This window comes from Aquarana catesbeiana, linkage group LG12 (assembly GCF_042186555.1).
Source record: "Aquarana catesbeiana isolate 2022-GZ linkage group LG12, ASM4218655v1, whole genome shotgun sequence".
Taxonomy (NCBI): Eukaryota; Metazoa; Chordata; class Amphibia; order Anura; family Ranidae; genus Aquarana; species Aquarana catesbeiana.
The window spans coordinates 29,365,969-29,384,920 of record NC_133335.1 but is presented as its reverse complement, the minus strand read 5'-3'; the positions used below and the strand labels follow the sequence as shown (position 1 = coordinate 29,384,920).

The 18,952-nt window shown below is 43.1% G+C and overlaps 1 protein-coding gene across 5 annotated transcripts in view; it reads right to left on the bottom strand.

The window, feature by feature from the left end:
• Window positions 1-18,952, bottom strand: part of LAMA5 (laminin subunit alpha 5) — a 221,665-nt gene that overhangs the window by 34,939 nt on the left and 167,774 nt on the right. For all 5 annotated transcript variants that reach the window (XR_012236861.1, XM_073607510.1, XM_073607511.1 and 2 more), the window contains exons 58-65: window positions 17,364-17,477; window positions 14,522-14,701; window positions 12,438-12,580; window positions 11,209-11,394; window positions 7,083-7,219; window positions 4,654-4,807; window positions 4,028-4,161; window positions 2,939-3,101 (exon numbers count right to left, since the gene is read on the bottom strand). Coding sequence is in view for 4 of the 5 variants with exons in the window: in XM_073607510.1 (XP_073463611.1) it covers window positions 2,939-3,101; window positions 4,028-4,161; window positions 4,654-4,807; window positions 7,083-7,219; window positions 11,209-11,394; window positions 12,438-12,580; window positions 14,522-14,701; window positions 17,364-17,477 (1,211 nt within the window). In the remaining variant the exon portion in view is untranslated. The remainder of the gene's footprint in view (window positions 1-2,938; window positions 3,102-4,027; window positions 4,162-4,653; window positions 4,808-7,082; window positions 7,220-11,208; window positions 11,395-12,437; window positions 12,581-14,521; window positions 14,702-17,363; window positions 17,478-18,952) is intronic.

The following is an 18,952-nucleotide window of genomic DNA, read 5'->3' as shown; positions in this document are numbered from 1 at the left end:
CATACACTATTCAGTGATGGTGAAGCTTGGCACCCCAGATGTTTTGAAACTACATTTCCCATGATGCTCATGCACCCTGCAGTGTAGTTGAGCATCATGGAAAATGTAGTTTCAAAACATCTGGGGTGCCAAGGTTCACCATCAATTCACTATATTGTCAAAAGTATTGGGATGCCTGCCTTTACACGCACATGAACTTTACTGGCATCCCAGTCTAATGCCCCGTACACACAGTCGGATTTTCCGACATAAAATGTGTGATAGGACTTGTTGTCGGAAATTCTGACCGTGTGTGGGCTCCATCACACATTTTCCATAGGAATTTCCGACACACAAAGTTTGAGAGCTTACAATAAAATTTTCCGACAACAAAATCCGTTGTCGGAAATTCCGATCGTGTGTGAACAAATCCGACGCACAAAGTGCCATGCATGTTCAGATTAAATTAATAGACTAAAGCGATTGGCTACTGCCCCGTTTATAGTCCCGACGTATGCGTTTTACGTCACCGCGTTCAAAATGATCGGATTTTCCAACAACTTTGTGTGACCGTGTGTATGCAAGACAAGTTTGAGCCAACATCCGTTGGAAAAAATCCATGGATTTTGTTGTTGGAATGTCCGATCAATGTCCGACCGTGTGTACAGGGCATTAGTCCGTAGGGTTCAATATTAAGTTGGCCCACCCTTTGCAGCTATAACAGCTTCAACTCTTCTGGGAAGGCTCTGTGTATCATCTGAAGCTGGTCACTTCACTGGGTATATGTGAGGGTCTTCAACCACTTTACTCTTCAGGCCTTCTTTCAGAGTCAGTCATTTCTCACCAACCATCAAATTCCATTCATAGTTAAAGAGCCACATTTGTGAATAGATCACTACCCTGCTTAAGACAGAGGTCTGCTGCTTTTAAATGAACCATTGACATGACTAATGCAGTTGAAACTTGGTCTTGCCTAGCAGAGTAATACCTTATAACTCACCTCTCACACACCCACTTTATTTTTCAATTTTTCAGTAGGCCATTCTTAAACAATGCGCAGCAGAAACATAAAATGTATATACAAGATCTTGCCCCCCCTCCACTGATAAAAGTTCTTTTTGCTGAAGTTTTATTGAACAGACTGCTTTCTCAGGCGACAAATATGTGTTGCTATGGCCATTTTAGTGATTTTTTTAGCATAAATATGGAATAAAATTTTAAGACCATGGATTAGCTAAATTGATATGCTAATGAACCTATTGGACTGGTTCATGAAGCTCAGGACAGGAAATGACAGGAATTGGTGGGAGGTGAAAGGGACTTGAACAAATCCTGTGCACAAGATAAAGGGTTGGTACTGGTTGTTTGCGCTGGAGACAGGAGGAAGCATATCTGGACTTCGGAGAAGAAGGAACCTAGAAGATCCCTAGCTCCTGGAAGATGACTCCATCATAAAGAAAGACTGAAAATAGGAGCATTAACCTGGGGATGACACTAAATCTATAACCCAAGTTAAGCAACTTTTAGTGTATCTCTCTTTTATATATTATCCATGCTAATTTTCTAGAAGAGATAGCGTTTGCATGTGTACATTGCAGGCAAATTTTGTGAATTCTGTCAGTCTTGTACTGTATTCCTATAACTGTAATAGTTTGTATGTACAGCATTTTGTTTAGTAAAAGCACATTAAAGTGGTTCTAAAATAGATAATTGTGTTTCACATACAAGTAGGCGTATTATGTTTCATCTGATATTCTTCTATGCAAAAAAGGCTATACTGCTACATTGGAAAGATCCAGCTCTGCCCACCCTGTCTTATGCCTGCCGTTTAATAAACCAAGCGCTGTCCCTGTATAACCTTATTTACAAGGGGCAAGCCTGCTCTAAAAAATTCACCAAAGTATGGCAGCCGTGGCTTCTCAGGTGGCAGATTTGGTCTCCTGTCAATTGTCTCTTTAATGGGTCTGCTGTACACCTTTTCTTTGACAATTAGAATGAGCATTGCATGCGTGTGTGTGTATATGGGGTAGTGAGTGGTTGAGTGTATAGCTGTTCTGTTGTCTTAGCTTACCCCCCATTTTTTTTCCTCTATCTATCCTCTTCTCTGGCTGCTGTGGCTGGCCCCGGTTTGTGGTACAAACTACTTGGACTATTTTTTTGTGAGGAACATGCTATTCCAAAAATGGTCTAGTATGTGTTATTCTGCTCTGTAATTTTGATGAGCACTGCGTAGCCAACGCTACTACTGCCATTGGCTGGAATTTGTTTGTCATGTTTAAAAGTGAAAATTATAAACGCCTTTAAAAAAAAAAGCTTTAAGGTTCTAAAGGCAGAAGGTTTTTTTTTGCTTTAATGCATTCTATGCATTAAGATAAGAAAAAACCTTCTGCGTGCAGCAGCCCCCCTCAGCCACTCTAATACTTACCTGAGCCCCATCTAGATCCAGCGATGTTGCACGAGTGCCTCGGTTGTCCGGGACTCTTCCTCCTCATTGGCTGAGACAGCAGCGGGCGCCACTAGCTCTTACTACTGTTAATCAAAGTCAGTGAGCCAATGAGGAGAGAGAGGGGGTGAGGTTAAGCCATGGCTCCACGGCTGAATGAACACTCAGAACAGAGGCTCAGCTTGGGTTGCCCCCATAGCAAATGGTTTGCTTTGGGGACACTCGGCAGAAGGGAGGGGCCAGGAGCGGAAGATCTGGGCTGCTCTGTGCAAAACCATTGCACAGAGCAGGCAAGTATAACATGTTTGCTATTTTTAAACAACAACAAAAAAAAAACAAGACTTTAATATCACTTTAATACACTACAGAGGTTTCACTGCTTTCTTACTTCTATCAAAAAGCACAAAGCAAAACAAAATAACATCCCTCTTGCTGTGTATCTGTGATGCAATGATTATTAAACCGGTTGTGATGTCAGTACATTCAGCTGCTACATAGGAAAAAAAACTTGCTTACCTCAGCATCAAGAAAGAAGATAATGCCGTTATAAGAAACCAGACGGACATCCAGCTCAAATCTCTTGGATACTCCTGTAAGGCTCTCCAGCCTGACCTGAGCATAGCCAGCTCCATCAAAGTAGGAGCCATCAGTGACCCATGGGTCTCCAGTAGATTTAGACCTGGTAAAACCAAACCACCATGAAAAGGAGCAGGAACAATCATATTGTAAAATTCCCCAAATAAAGATTAATTTTTTTATGCCCTCATAACAGGGGGTACTGTGACAGTTTAGAATATTGTTGAGCAACCCACAGATCTCTAAATCAAATATAACATAACATACAACCTTCATATGTAATAGCACCTGTCTTTAAATCTGCCTCCTGTCATCACCTGCACAGCAGCACTCACACTGGGAGAGGGAAGGGCATTACTGGAAGCTAATCAGGCTCTGCGGCAAACACATGCTCTGACAGGAGAAGGCAGAGTGAGCAGAGCTGATGACCTAACAATGAATTGCTGCTTCAGTAAAATGTCCAGGCAGGCAGGGAAGTGACACCACTGTACACTTTAACTGTTGGTGTCACTGTCTTGGCTGTGATGGCAAAGGTGAATGAATCACAAACATCACTGGAAAGCACTACAAATCCTTTGGGAGATAAAACAGATCACATATGAATTGTGTAAATAGCTTTTTAGATACATTTGACATATTATCATTTATCCTGCCTCCACTATTAACCTTAGTATTAGTAGCTGAGACTAGTTTTGGAGGTTTGCCAATAATAATGTTTTTCTGTTATGCACAATAAAGGGGCATTCCAATATCATTTTTAAAGCAGCGGGCAAGCATGCAGCCAGTAAAGGCCATAGCCCGCAGATTAAAAACAAGTTGGCAGTAATTAGACACTAATTAAGAGTTCTTTCAGGAAGTGCCTGAGCTGCTGGATTTAAGGCCCACATTGTAGTATAAGGTGTAAATTTATGTTTGTATGAGAACAATGGCTTGTGTGTGTGTGTGTGTGTGTGTGTGTGTGTGTGTAGCTATGTGTGCCCCAGCCATAGGGATACACAAAAACCAGACTGGCACTGTGCAGATACGTACCTGGCACACGGTTTATCCTTTGCCGTGTCCAGCTGGAAGGTTCTCTCAAAGTCATACAGGCTGATTGGCTTCTCATTGAGGGTATCCATTTCTATACAACCTTTGAAGTTTGGATAATCCAGTGAGGCAGGAGGCTGCAATTAGATTACAACATTGTTGTATTGACATTGGCAGAGCCTGGCGGCAACGTACGCCAGGAGCTAATCGCACTCTATTTTGTTGTTCAGGCATCAAGTATTGTATTACAAAGAAGGCAAAAATCACTTCATATTTTTTTTTCTCTTATCTGCAGTCCAAGCTTACACAAAGAGTTCAACACAGACTAGAATTTAATTTATTTTCCTATGGCAGACTTGCTGGAGCAACCTGTATAAATTCAAACTTAAGTATAATGCAAGCAGAGCGAACACAGCAAGAACAGAGAGAATGGTGTGGTGAGGGAAACATCAGCTACAATAAACACGCTATAGGCATGTCATAACCCAATATCACAGTTCAATCTGAGAAAAAAAAAAAAAAATCTAAGATCTGAAACTTAAAAGGAGAATTAATTCTGGGCAATGGAGAAGGAGACAAAGTTCTGAAAGCACGGTGAATCGTGAGATTTGTGCCAATTAGCCATTTACCTTGAAGCTTGCTGGGTAGCCGCCGACATAGAAGACCACTTTCTGGGGGTCCAGGTTCAGCAGTCCCTGCTCTCCACTTGCTTTGCTGTCTCCTTTGATCTCGTGCAGGCTGTCCTTGGTGACAAAGATAGACATCTGGCCGTACTGCAGAATCCTGTCGGGAAGGGAGCAGACAGAGATGGTAGCATAGACTGCTTTCCATAACAAAGCCAGGACAAGACATGGAGGATAACCAGCAGAATACAAAAACTTCCACATCACAGAAACCTCTCCTGTTTTATTAAGCTTTAGCTCTGTCCAAACTGCTCCTACAGACTCCAGGTGCTCATTACCCAGCTACCCCCAAAGGTTTCAGGGGACTTCTCGCCTGCAACTCAAGTGAAATTCAGGCCAAAACTTTTTCTTTTTTGCTTTGGATAAAGTTGGGAATAGTAAAACTTCTGCCAGATGTTCAGTGCTGGCTGTGTCTCCGCTGGAAAGACATTAGCTCAAGTTTTGACTATAATTCTACTTTATTACATTCTCACATCCAGATGGAAGAAAAATACAATAAACTACCATTGAGTTTTTATTGGATTACATGAGCCTGGGTTCTGATGTCACGACGCTACACGCGCTGACCGCAGACTTCTTTCTGGTTGGAAACATTGGATTGTTTTAGATGCTGATATGCACGTTTTTAACATATGAAATGTGAGTATTCTGGAAATACTACTTGGAATAAGGTCATCCTGTTTTGATATACTGCACCATGAGAAGTTGCTTTTTTTTGTATCTTATGCATGAATTTATGGATTTTATACGTGAGGATCACACGAGATGTATTTGCCTGATAGCTGAGTGGAGTCATGACCGTATTGTGGATACATCATGCTTGTTTGACCACCTATAATCTAGTGGTCCACTGCTTGTGGTAAGAGGCCTGGCGTGTTGGTGTCCGGTGGAGGATTTCTTATTCACCTTATCCTGCCATATTACACTGGTGATTCCAGTTTGGGATAATGGACTTCTTTTTTTGCTCTTATCAGTGGACTTTCCTGTGATTTTATTAACATCAGTGCTGCATATACATCTATTTCCAATTTGTTTTATTGTTACCAACAATTTTATGTCAGCTGCTTGAGAGTATCCAAGTGCAGTGACTATTCTTTGTTTTCTAATATTACATTTTTGGTTATGAACATTCTAATAAACATTTTCTGGCCAAATGATATAGAAGTCCAAATTGCGTATTTTTTTTTTTTCTCATAGTTTTTATTGAAATCATTTTTCAGTTTTACAAAAACAAGAGAAAAAATATAGCAAAAATTACAGTTATAAGAGAAGTAGTTTTTTTTTTGTTTTTTTTTTTTCAGAATCACACTTACCTAGGTGAATGCTGCATCTGTCCCCCGCCAACTCGGAATCACACTTACCTTGGTGGATGCAGCATTGGTCCGATTTTGCATCTGTCCCCCCGCTGAGAAACGAGATAGCTGGAGAGCCGGCTCGGACAAGCACAGCGCTGGATCCCTGAACAGGTAAGTGTCCTTTTATTAAAAGTCAGCAATTACAGTATTTGTAGCTGCTGACTTTTCCTTTTTTTTTTTTTATTTCTAGGGTGAAGAACCGCTTTGAGTTCAGTAGGAATGGACCTTAAAGTGTAAGTAAACCCCCTTATCGTTTTCAGCCAAGGAAGCTGCCATCTTTGCCTCTGTTTCATCTACAACTGCAATGATGCTGCACATGTGATCAGTTATGACACCAGCCATTGGATGGTTTGACAGTTTGGTTGAGAGCACAACCAATGGGAGTGTCACATTTCCGGCACGTGCCGTAAATGAAACTGTTGATGGATGGGTTTACTTCCGCTTTAAAGTCAGGCTTTTCCATATTAATCTGTGAGGTTTATGATTACGGTATCAGTAGCGCCAGCATTATAGGGCATGGTTTATTCCTGTCTATAATGTTGGCATTACAGGCTACTGACTAATCCAGCAAGTCTCAGTGCCTCTTGAATGTGTCTTTTTATTAAATTGAAGTGTCATTCTAGCAGATAAAGCAAATAAATCCAACAGGAGAGCACACGTATGGAGACATTTTTGCTTCCTCTAGGCCCCCTGACTAGGCTATTCTGAGTCAATACTAGTTGCAAGTAGGTTTTCTGGTCTGCCCAATCAACATTTTCCAGCAGGTCAGGCAGCTCATGCAGTGATAACCTGCAGTTTCATTGTATTAAATGCAATGACAGCCCTGAAAATAACAGCCGCTGTGAGTGTAACACATGCTAAGATTACTGACAGCTGCAGAGTTTTCAAGATGGGTTTCAGCACACAGACGTGGCCTTGAAAAGTAGGCCCTTACATTTCCGCTGTAGGAAACCTGTACCGTAGTAAAGTAATAAACGTGATTCCTCTTTCCACCGTTAATGCGGGAAATAAACTGCTCACCTCTCTACGACAACGGTGACAAACTGCTCTTTGATGTCCTCGTTAGCTGTCAGGACGGTCGGCTCCTGGTCCCCCAGACGATAGATGCACTGCAGTCTGTTGCCTTTCAGGAGCAGCCCAAAGTAATCTCCTTCACCCTGTAAAGCAAGATTGCCAAATAATAACCAGTGGGAAATCACCTTTTTATGTCTTCTATAATTCTCAGATATGGTTGCTTTAATATGCACGGAGTAAGGCAGGCCATACATTATACAATTTTCCTTTAGATTTACCAAAACCATATAATATGAGGTCAAACCTAAACAACTGTTGAGCAAGGGATGGATCCCATGCAGCCGCACATCAATGCAGGCCCACTGGTTTTGGAAAAAATGGCAGCCTCAGCCTGGGCTCCTGCCAGGCCATGCCCCCTACACGTTTCACTCCGCCCCTCATAATCATGATTAAGCTCCGAGGAGTGGCGTGAAACGCAATGGTGGTGTGGCCTGGTGGGGAGCCCAGGCTGAGACTGCCAATTATTCGAATACCAGTTTGTCTGTATTGATGTGCGGCTGCATGGGATCCATCCTTGGGTCAACAGTTGTATGGAGTTGAAATAAGCTCCTTCCCTGGCCTGCACACACAGCGGTGGGCACAGGATTGCTTTCCCTTCTAGCCTGAGCGGCACACATTTTCCATTACCGGTCAAACCTAAACACTTTCAATTTGTATGCAATCAGGCAGGTCCTTGCACTACAAAGCTGAAAGTAAATCTAAAGGAAACTGAATAAGAAAAATGTATAATGTACGGCCAGCTTAAGGTTGTCGGGCACACAGAAGTGAAAGACATATTGTATTCTTAGGTTAATCTGAAACTGACAGACTGGGAACACTTCATCTTATCATGATTTGCTGCAAGCACAAGCGCTCCTTTCTTTATAAAACCTCTGCAAAGTGCAACTCCAGTCTAGCTAAAGCCTGCAAAAATGTATATACGTTAATATAATTACAGTGATTGTAAAGCTTTGTTTTATTTTGTTGCTTTTAATTAAAACAACAAGCATGTCATACCTACCTGCTCTGCGCAGTGGTTTTGCACAGAGCAGCCCTGATCCTTCTCTTCTCAGGTCCCCCAAAAACGTTCCTGACTCCTCCTCCCCGCCAAGTGCCCCCAGAGCTTGCTCCCAAGTCAGCTCTGTGTGTCCATAAGACACACAGAGCGTACTCAGCTGAATTCCCCGCTCCCTCCTCACTGGCTGTGATTGACAGTAACGGGAGCCAAGAGAGCCTCTGCTCTCGTGCGCATCGCTGGATCGAGACCGGGCTCAGGTATGTATTTAGAGGGGTTGCATAGAATGCAGTAAGGTAAAAATCCTTGAGCCTTTACAACTACTTTAATAATTTTTTCTGTTTTATGACTGTAATTAATATGCAAAATAGCCCATCTTTAGTAATGGACATCCTCAAAAACTGTGTACCCCTGGCCACACCATATGCTATATACAGTGCATCCAGAAAGTATTCACAACACTTCACTTTTCCCACATTTTGTTGTTACAGCCTTATTCCAAAATGGATTAAATTCATTATTTTCATCAAAATTCTACAAACGATACCCCATAATGACAATGTGAAAGAAGTTTGCTTGAAATCTTTGCAAATTTATTAAAAAATAAAAAAGGGAAAAAATCCCATGTACATAAGTATTCACAGCCTTTGCTCAATACTTTGTTGAAGAACCTTTGGCACCAATTACAGCCTCAAGTCTTTATGAGTAGTATGCTACAAGCTTGGCACACCTATTTTTGGGCAGTTTCTCCCATTCTTCTTTGCAGGACCTTTTAAGCTCCATCAGGTTGGATGGGGAGCGTCGGTGCACAGCAATTTTCAGATCTCTCCAGAGATGTTCAATCGGGTTCAAGTCTGAGCTGTGGCTGGGCCACTCAAGGACATTCACAGAGTTATCTTGACTGAGTGCTTAGGGTCATTGTCCTGTTGAAAGATGAACCTTCGCCCCAGTCTGAGGTCCAAAGCGCTCTGGAGCAGGTTTTCATCAAGGATGTCTCTGTACATTGCTGTATTTATCTTTCCCTCAGTCCTGACTAGTGTTAAATTTTTGTTTTATCAGACCAGAGAATTTAATTTCTCATGGTCTGAGAGTTCTTCAGGTGCATTTTGGCAAACTCCAGGCAGGCGGTCATGTGCCTTTTACTGAGGAGTGGTTCATACAGGCCTGATTGGTGGAGTGCTGCAGAGATGGTTGTTCTTCTGGAAGGTTTACCCCTCTCCACAGAGAAACACTGGAGCTCTGTTAGAGTGACCATCAGGTTCTTGTTTACCCCCCTGACTAAGACCCTTCTCCCCAGTTTGGTCAAATTGGCCAGGCGGTCTGCTCTAGGAACAGTCCTGGTGGTTCCAAACTTCTTCCATTTACGGATGATGGAGGCCACTGTGCTCATTGGGACCTTCAATCCTGCAAAAATGTTTCTGTACCCTTCCCCAGATATGTGCCTCGATACAATCCTGTCTCGGAGGTCTACAGACAATTCCTTGACTTGGTTTGTGCTGTGTCGTGCATTGTTAACTGTGGGACCTTATATAGACAGTTATGTGCCTTTCCAAACCATGTCAACCAACCAACTGAATTTACCACAGGTGGACTGCAATCAAGTTGTAGAAACATTTCAGGCCGTGTTCACACTGGTACGACACGACTATTGTACGGCTGTCATCCTACTTTGCCCTGCGACATCGGTCCTACTTCCATCTGACTTGAATGAACAGGATAAGATTTTGCTCCGACTTTGAGATGGTCTGACTTGTCCTTTGACCAATGAAAACAATCCCGGTGTGACATAAATTCCCTTTCCTGCTGCTGTAATCACCATATCGGATGTCAAAAGTCGGATGGTTAGGACGAGGATCCCACTTTAATGATATTGAATGGGCGGAAAACGGAACAAAAGTCGTGCAGGAACCTTTTCTAAAGTTGGACTGACTTGTGTCGGACCAGTTAAGACGGCTCTCATAGGGAACCATTGATTTGTACAGGTCATGCTCCCAAAGTCGGATGGTATGTCGTAATAGTGTGAACCGGGCCTTAAGGTTGATCAGTGGAAACAGGATGCACCTGAGCTCAATTTTGAGTGTCATGGCAAAGGCTGTGAATACTTATGTATATGGGAGTTTTTTTTGTTTTTTTATTTTTATTAAATTTGCAATGATTTCAAACAAACTTCTTTCACGTGGTCATTATGGGGTATTGTTTGTATAATTTTGAGGAAAATAATGAATTTAATCCATTTTGGAATAAAGCTGTAACATAACAAAATGTGGAAAAGGTAAAGTGCTGTGAATACTTTCCGGATGTACTGTAAGGGCAATAAAAAAGAAGAGATAATGAGAGTAGGTGAAACTCCCACTGCATTATGGGAGTTAAAGCGGAATCCCCAGTCAAACGGTTAAAATACGCAGGTGAGTGGTTTTACTTGCAAAATAATTTCTATTTCTTTCTATTCAGTCCTGAGAATTACATGGCTCCACAGCATAGCCCTGCCTGGCAGGGCAGGAGACCTGGTTTTCTCGGCTGCAGTTCAGCAATATTTACAGGTTTTATCCCCCCCCCCCCCCCCCCATCTGACAGTGAAAGGAGAAGCAGCTGTCACTCTGCTCTCTCCTCCTATTAGCATGCTCTATTCACTGCAGCACAACTGATTGGCTAAGGGTGCATAAGGGCGCAGCTCGCCTTCCTCCAGTCTGAGTTCTGCTGTAAAAGGACTGCAAGAGGCTGATACCAAGTCAAATACAGGTACGTAAATTGCTTCAATTTAAAACAAAACAACATTTATTGCTATATTCATGAATACAGAGCTTCACTAACTGCTCTCTTTTATAGGTGCCTGGAGTTCAGCTTTCCAATACCCTGACACAGACATATGACAGTACAGCGGGAGAGACTACAGAGGGAAATTAAACTTCACATATAGCTGACAGCTGGAGGCACTGGTCACCATAATCCAATTATATGTTCATAGGAAGGGCACTCGGTGTTTGAAGTGATGATGTATTTATGTAACATGGCTAACTTAGATAAAAAAAAAGTATTACAGAACATTTCTCATTAAAGCACTAACTGCGTCATACTTACATCTTCATGCCCAAGGAACATCACAAAGCGCGTCTGTTCACCTTCGGCCTGACGCTTCTTCTTGCTCTGCGGTGTTGGGTTCTGTATGTGTAACTTCAGAGACGTGTAGGCAGACAAGTCATGGAGGTTGCTGGGAGTGCGGAGCTGGACCCCGGAGCTACCATTAAACTTCACAGGAACTTTAACCTACAGAAGATTAAGGTCACAGAGAGAGCAAAGGATTAGCTGGGATTAGTTATCGCTCATCTCAAAGTGTAGCTGTAGCCGTGAAAAGAAAGAATAGTAAAAAAAAGTTAGACATTGCCATTTTTCAACCCGGCTCCTTTAATTTTTCAGTCATGGGATGCTGGACGCGATGGCAGCCAACAGGGCCACCTACTGAGCAAACTTCCTCTGGTTCATCAGGAAGGCTCAAAATAATGAAGCTCTATGATCAGTGTGATAGCCGGAAAACTAGCATTTTCAGAATGCGAGGCTAGCAATGGCTAGAATCCATGACAGCTTTCTTTTAAGATCCACTGATAAACCACAACCTTTACTGACCTCTGTAAGAGATCAGCTGTGTTATGCCACGTACACACGATCGGAATTTCGGCCTGCAAAAGACCGATGAGAGTTTTTCGTCAGAAAATGCGACCGTGTGAATGCTCCATCAGTCTTTTGCTGGTGGAATTCCACCCTGCAAAAGATTGAGAGCATGTTCTCAATTTTTCGGTTGGGAAAAGTTCCTATCCGAAAATGCGATCGTCCGTGGCAATTCCGATGCGCAAAATCCCTACGCATGCTCGGAAACAATTCGACGCATGCTCGGAAGCATTGAACTTCATTCTCTCGGCTCGTCTTAGTGTTGTACGTCACCGCATTCTTGACGGTCGTAATTTCAGCGAACTTTTGCGTGACCGTGTGTATGCAAGGCAAGCTTGAGCGGAATCCCGTCGGAAAAGCCATCATATCTTTTTTCGACGACAAAAACGATCGTGTGTACGGGGCAGAAGAGTCCGGTGTATGTGCCAAACTGATATTCCAAAGTGATAAATGAACATGGAGGCACTTTAGGACTAGACTGGGGCATGGAACACTTCCAAAAAAACACAAAAATCTGCAACAACTGGAAAAACAAGTACAATGTCTACCACCTCTGCCCACCTTTATAGCGTTACAGTTTTTTATGCTTCAAAGTCCACGTTTAAAAAAAAAAAAAATTTCTTTCTGATGCTCATGCCACTCACCTTGCTGGCAGCATCTCTTGCCTGAGAGATCAGCTGGCGGATTCGCTGGATACTGTCTGAAATGCTGCCATTTTGTCCTTGGCGGCCCTCTAGCTTGTTGAGTTTATCCAGAAGTAGCGGGATGGTGTTCTCCAAGTTGGACACTAAACATAAGGAAGAAACAAAGAGGGAACCCGTGTTACTTGATGTAGTTGTAGCTGTGTGACACTTTAACACAGGGGTGCCCAACCGCTGGCCCACGGGGGCCCTCTGATGTGGCCCGCAACCTCCTGTTCTGGGATGGCGGATCGGCAAGCCCAGATCTCAGGTTCCTGACCCGCCATCCCAGAGCATCAGTGTTCTGAATGGAATCGGTGCAAGAGGAATGGAGCAGAGCCACATAAGCTGACGCTTCCTGTATAGTGCCAGCTCCTGTCACAAGCAGAGTGATACCAATTGCACTGCGCCTGGGACAGCAACAGCCCGTAATATGTGTAGCAAGGGAGATTCCTGAACAGAAGATTATTAATAAAGGTCAGTTTATATTATAAAATCACAGTGTATATATAGGCATATCTCTTCGTCAGTTGTTACTAGGCTGCTTTCAAACTTATGTGCAGGTGCACTAAGCCATAGACTTCTGTTATTACCTGCTGGTTTTGTGCAGTTTCTGAAAGCACAGCAAAACACCTGAATCTGTCACATTGCTGAGATTTCCCTTCACTTCCTGTCCCATAGCTGACACAGGAAGTGAGAGGAAATCCCTGCAAATTTAGGGAATTCCTCGGGGGCCCCCAGGTCACCAGAACTAGTGTACCATTGGAAGATTTTTCCCTCTATTATTTTTCTGGGGACAACCCAAAATGTGGGATTTTCTTTTACTTTCACTTTTAATAAAAATTGTAAATAAAACAAACAGGGGTTGATTAACTAAAGGCAACTAGACTGTGAACTTTGCAAAGTGCAGTTGCTCCAGAGCTTAGTAAATGAGGTAAACCTTCACTTTGCAAAGAATACCCAATCACATGCAAGGAAAATAAAAAAACAGCATTTTTGCTTGCACGTGATTGGAGGATGGAAGTCAGCAAGGCTTTTACTCATTTACTAAGCTCTGGAGCAATTGCACTTTGCAAAGTGCACAGTCTATTTACCTTTAGTAAATCAACCCCATAGAGAGGGTGAATCTCCTTAACCCCTTGGCGCCAGCCACACGCAAATATGCGGCCTTTCTTGGCAGGTGGGATGGCGCAGATCGCCCGCATACTTGCATGAATTTGTGCAAATAGAGCTGTGCCTAGAGAGCGCTCCCTGCGTGCTCCCGGCACAGTTATCAATGGCCAACGGAATGTTTTAGGTCATGTGACGGCCATGACAGCCAATCACGATGGTCACATGATCATAAACACCGCCTTCCAGGATCCTAAACCTCTTAAAGAGCCAGGAGGCGCCGGCGCCGAAAGGTTAAAGGGGCCCATAGACAGCAATAAAAGCTGGCATGCGTTCTAATCCCTCTCCCCTCTATCTAAAACTAAAAAAAAAAGTTTTGCCTTTAGTTATACTTTAAATTCTGGCCACCACCCGTGTATCCAAAACTGCTGGTTGATACACAAACCACCGGCAGTCTGTGATAATCTGAATTCCCACTCTTGATCTGTTATAATACAGGAGTCTTACCTCACGCTGATCTTTTATTATATTCTCACCCTCTCAGAGCAGTGGTGTTAGGATGTCTGAACTTAGTACTGGTAATAGACTAATAAAATCATCATATAGCAAAGATGCAGTCAGAATTGCATGAAAAAACAAAACAAATGTCTTTGTTAATTTAGTTTTCCTCTCCCCACAGTGGTTGAAGTTTCTGTGCTGACAGGGAGAGAATACAAATGAACAACAGCACACACGCCCAACCCAGAGAACTTTGGCTGCACTTGTATACCACCTTATGAGTGAAGATTCTGATTCTTATAAATGTCCATTCTTGACTGATTCTTAAGCTCACAGATCAATTGATTCCATTGAGTTATGGCAAGGTAGGTCAAGGCTAAAGCCACGTAAGCACCAAAAAAATGGTGAAGTTATACCTTAGTCCAAAAATCAGAACTAACCTGAGGTTTTTGCCTCTTCAACTGCCTTAGTCACGTCCTCATTGCGCATTTTCCCGTACTTGTTCTTCCACTGTTCCAGGTTCTTCTTGATGTCAGTTAGGGTGGCTTCCACCTTGGTGGCGGTATTGTTTGCCTCGGCAGCTTTTGCTTTAGCCTTATTTATATTATCTGACACATTATCTGTAACAAACCAAAAAAGAGGAGAGCAAATTTCACCAGTGTAAAAATATGGAAGTCTCTGCCCGCCACCATGTGCTTGGGAACAGAGCCAAAGGTTGCCGAAACATTATATGATGTATTCTTTACCTCAAGATTTAGTGCCTCAAAGAGGAACTGTCTGTGTTATCTAGAGCAACTTATCAGAGTACCCTTTTCTCTCTCTAACTTACTACAGAACATGCTTCAGGAAGATGCTGATTGGCTATTATAAGCAACCAGATCTTTTTTATATATAGGTCAATCATCCTATTTCTTGGCACAGATTAATGGAGGAATCCCCAACCTCCGCTGTAAGAATACACTGTATGAGCTGATCGAAGAAAACATTTTCAACAAGCCCATTCACGAAAAGTTGATCGATAGATCGACTTCTCATGAACAGGAATGGCCATAGTAAGGCTAAAGCCTCATACACACGATTTTTTTGGGGGGATTTTCGGCAGGGAATTGTGTGATGAGACTGTTGGTCTAAAATCCGACTGTTAGTACGCTCCTTCAGACAATTGTTGACCAACTTTCCTCCAACAAATGTTGGATGGCAGGCTAGTAAATTTTCGGCGGACAACGGTCTGTTGTCAGATTTTCCTATCGTCTGTACACAAGTCCGTCACACAAAAGTTGAAAGTAAAAACACACATGCTCACAGTCAATGCTCACCAAACACGACATTAGCAGAAGGTGCCCAAAGGGTGGCGCTCAAGAGCTGAAATTCCTCGTAGTAGGTCACTACGTTCGTGTTTGTTGGCCAACAATCCGATCGTGTGAACGAGGCTTTAGGCTTGTGGTTTGGGGGTTAACTTTCAGAATTGAGGGTTGGGGTGGAGGGGAGGTAAATGTTAGAATTAGGGCATTTGTCTGGGCAAAATACATCTCTGAAATACATGCACACCTCTTCACTGTGTGACTCGCTGCAAGTGCAGAAAAATACCTGTTGATCTGTCAGGAATAAGTTCCTGTAATGAGCTGACAACTCTGCTGCTGCACTGAAATTCTAAGCAGTGTTGTCAGTCCTACCCAGTTCTCCCCTGTTGAACTAAAGAATGCCTCCCCTATATCTTCAGGAGGTGAGGAGAAGGAAAGGGGTGGCAAGCTCTGTAGTCATACAGCAGGGAACTGGGGGAGGACTGATGACACTGCTTGCTGAATTTCTATCAAACCGACATGATCAAGAACGAATGTACTGTATTTAAAGTGATTGTAAAGTCTCATTTTTTCCCATAAAAATAACAAACATGTTATACTTACCTGCTCTGTGTAGTGGTTTTGCACAGAGCAGCCCAGATCCTCCTCTTCTCAGGTACCTTTTCTGTGCTCCTGGCCCCTCCCTCCTGTTCAGTGCCCCCACAGCAAGCAGCTTGCTATGGGGGTACCCAAGCCGAGTCACATTCAGACACAGAGCCCTGACCCGCCCCTGCCCCCGCCCCCACTTTACCCTGATTGGCTAACTTGGCTTGACTTTGATTAACAGCAGCAGGAGCCAATGGTGCTGCTGCTGTATCTCAGCCAATCGGGAAGGAGAATCTGGACAGCTGAGACACTTGTGGACATCGCTGGATAGAGAGGGGCCTCAGTTAAGTGTTGGGGCCTAAGGGTGGCTGCTGCACACAGAAGGCGTTTTTTATCTTAATGCATAGATAGCATTAGGATAAAAAAACTTTCCGATTGTACAACTAATATAAAGATGAATTGCTGCATGCAAGCTATAATAAGACTTTAAGTGTCTGCTCTGTAAGCTGACGGATAGGCTAGCATTGGCACTTTATTTACAAAGAAGAGAGATCAGGAGGTGGTTGGAGGGGTCACCAAGTGGTAGCCCAAGGGGGAGAAGGGAGACGAAGCAGCAGCATAGCAAAGTCGTCACCCTTATTGTACTATGTAGCAGGTTGGAAAACAAGAGTACATCTATGATAAGATGTAAACACCTCCTGCTCAAGCAACCAATCTTGGGTGGAAAATGGCTTGAAGCCTCTATTATTGCTCTCTAGATCAGGGGTTTCAAACTGGCGGCCCTCCAGCTGTTGCGAAACTATAAGTCCCATCATGCCTCTGCCTGTGGGAGTCATGCTTGTAACTGTTGTCCTTGCAATGCAACATGGGACTTGTAGTTTCGCAACAGCTGGAGGCACGCCAGTCTGAGACCCCTGCTCTAGTGTCTAGTGACCAGGGGTCTCAAACCGGTGGCCCTCCAGCTGTTACGGAACTACAAGTCACATCATGGTTCTGCCTGAGGGTGTCATACTTGTAACTGTTAGCCTTGCAATGCCTCATGGGACTTGTAGTTTTGCAACAGCTGGGGGGCTGTAAGTTTGAGACCCTAGCTCCAAATAGTCTGTACAGTGAGCAAACATGCAGATCTGGACAATACGGGTGAGCATGTTTATACAGAGAACCTGCTAATGACTGCTTGGCATTTGGATCTACAAATAGACTTTGATCCACAGAGACCTCCAGCTGTAAAGATGTAACATAAAGAGTTATCTTATGAAGGGAAGACTCAGAATGGATGTAAAAAGTTCCAGCAGGGGGGCGCAGGTAACGGCGGATGATCACAACCATGGCCCGGTCACTCTTAGCTGGAGGAGCCCTCTTGGCTTTGGTTGCGATGGTAACAATTCATATTTACCTTGTGTCATGCTGATTTTCTCTATGGCAGATCGCAGGTCGGATTCCAATTTTGCCTTCTTTGCTTTGCTGTCTTCCAGCTTCTTTGTGGCTTCCTGCAGCTTCTTCTGGACATCTGAAGAGAAAGAGAGGTCAGCCCGTAATACAGGACCTGCACTGACTCCCTGAATAACAGTCAGTTGTGTAAAACTCTCCAAACCAAATGTCCATGTCACATTTTTTCTATCACAAAGAATTTACTGGATGGCAGAGCCATGTCTTCCAGAGGCCTTTGAGGCTTATCAAATAAGACAACATAATGAGCAACCAATCAGATTTCAGTTACTGTAATCAGAGAAAATTGAATGTTCATTGTTGTCTTGCAGTGTCTTTTATTATGTCTGAAGTTCTAGTCATTACTGCTTTAAGGGTAGGGTTGCCACCTCATCCCTTTAAATGAGGTGGCAACCCTATTTAAGGGAATGTTTAGACTTTTCAACATGTATATATATAAAAGAATGTAAAAGAGATAAGCTAGGTGCAGATGATCTTATCAGTATATGAAACTGTTTAAAAGCCTTGTTTCTTTAGATAATTTGTTAGAACAAAATGTACATGGGAGGGGGCAGCCATATTTGCTTATTACATATGCAAGCTTTGCCTCTTGATTAGCAGTGCTGCGCAATGTCTGTACCCGTTTTACCGCTAATTATCACAGTGTAAATCCTGGTACTCGCTACAAGTTTTTTTTCGTTCAGCCCCGCAGGCTGAATGAAAAAACTGACAGCTCAGCTCGAAATCGCTCTACTATCTAATGTTAGTACAGCGATCTCCCCTGCTGTTACTATTGTGCTCTGATAGGCAGACTGCGCCCCCCCCCCCCCCCCAGAATACTCCATTCAGCCCTCTTAGCCACTGGCTGAGAGGGATGATCTGGAGATGGTCAGCAAACCTTTCTCGGTCAAGCCCCTTTGACAGAAGACGACAGCTTCTGTTGGACCGGCTGCAGTACACACAGGCCGAATGCTGCCCGACATTAGTCTATGAATCAGTCAACAGACTGAAAACAATGCCCTCCCTGAGTGGCTGATATATTATCAACAACTGTTAAAGTAGGGATAATTTCAATCTCTAAAATGTCATATACAGTGCCTTGCAAAAGTATTCACCCCCTTGGTTTTTTTATCTATTTTGTTACATTACAGCCTTCAGTTCAGTGCTTTTTTAATCTGAATTATATGTGATGGATCAGAACACAATAGTCTAAGTTGGGGAAGTAAAATTAGAAAAATATATACATAAAACTATTTTTCAGAAATAAAAAAATGATAACTGGCATGTGCGTATGTATTCACCCCCTTTGTTATGAAGCCCATAAAAAGCTCTGGTGCAACCGATTACCTTCAGAAGCCACATAATTAGTGAAATGATGTCCACCTGTGTGCAATCTAAGTGTCACATGATCTGTCATTACATATACACACCTTTTTGAAAGGCCCCAGAGGCTGCAACACCTAAGCAAGAGGCACCACTAACCAAACACTGCCATGAAAACCAAGGAACTCTCTAAACAAGTAAGGGACAATGTTGTTGAGAAGTACAAGTCAGGGT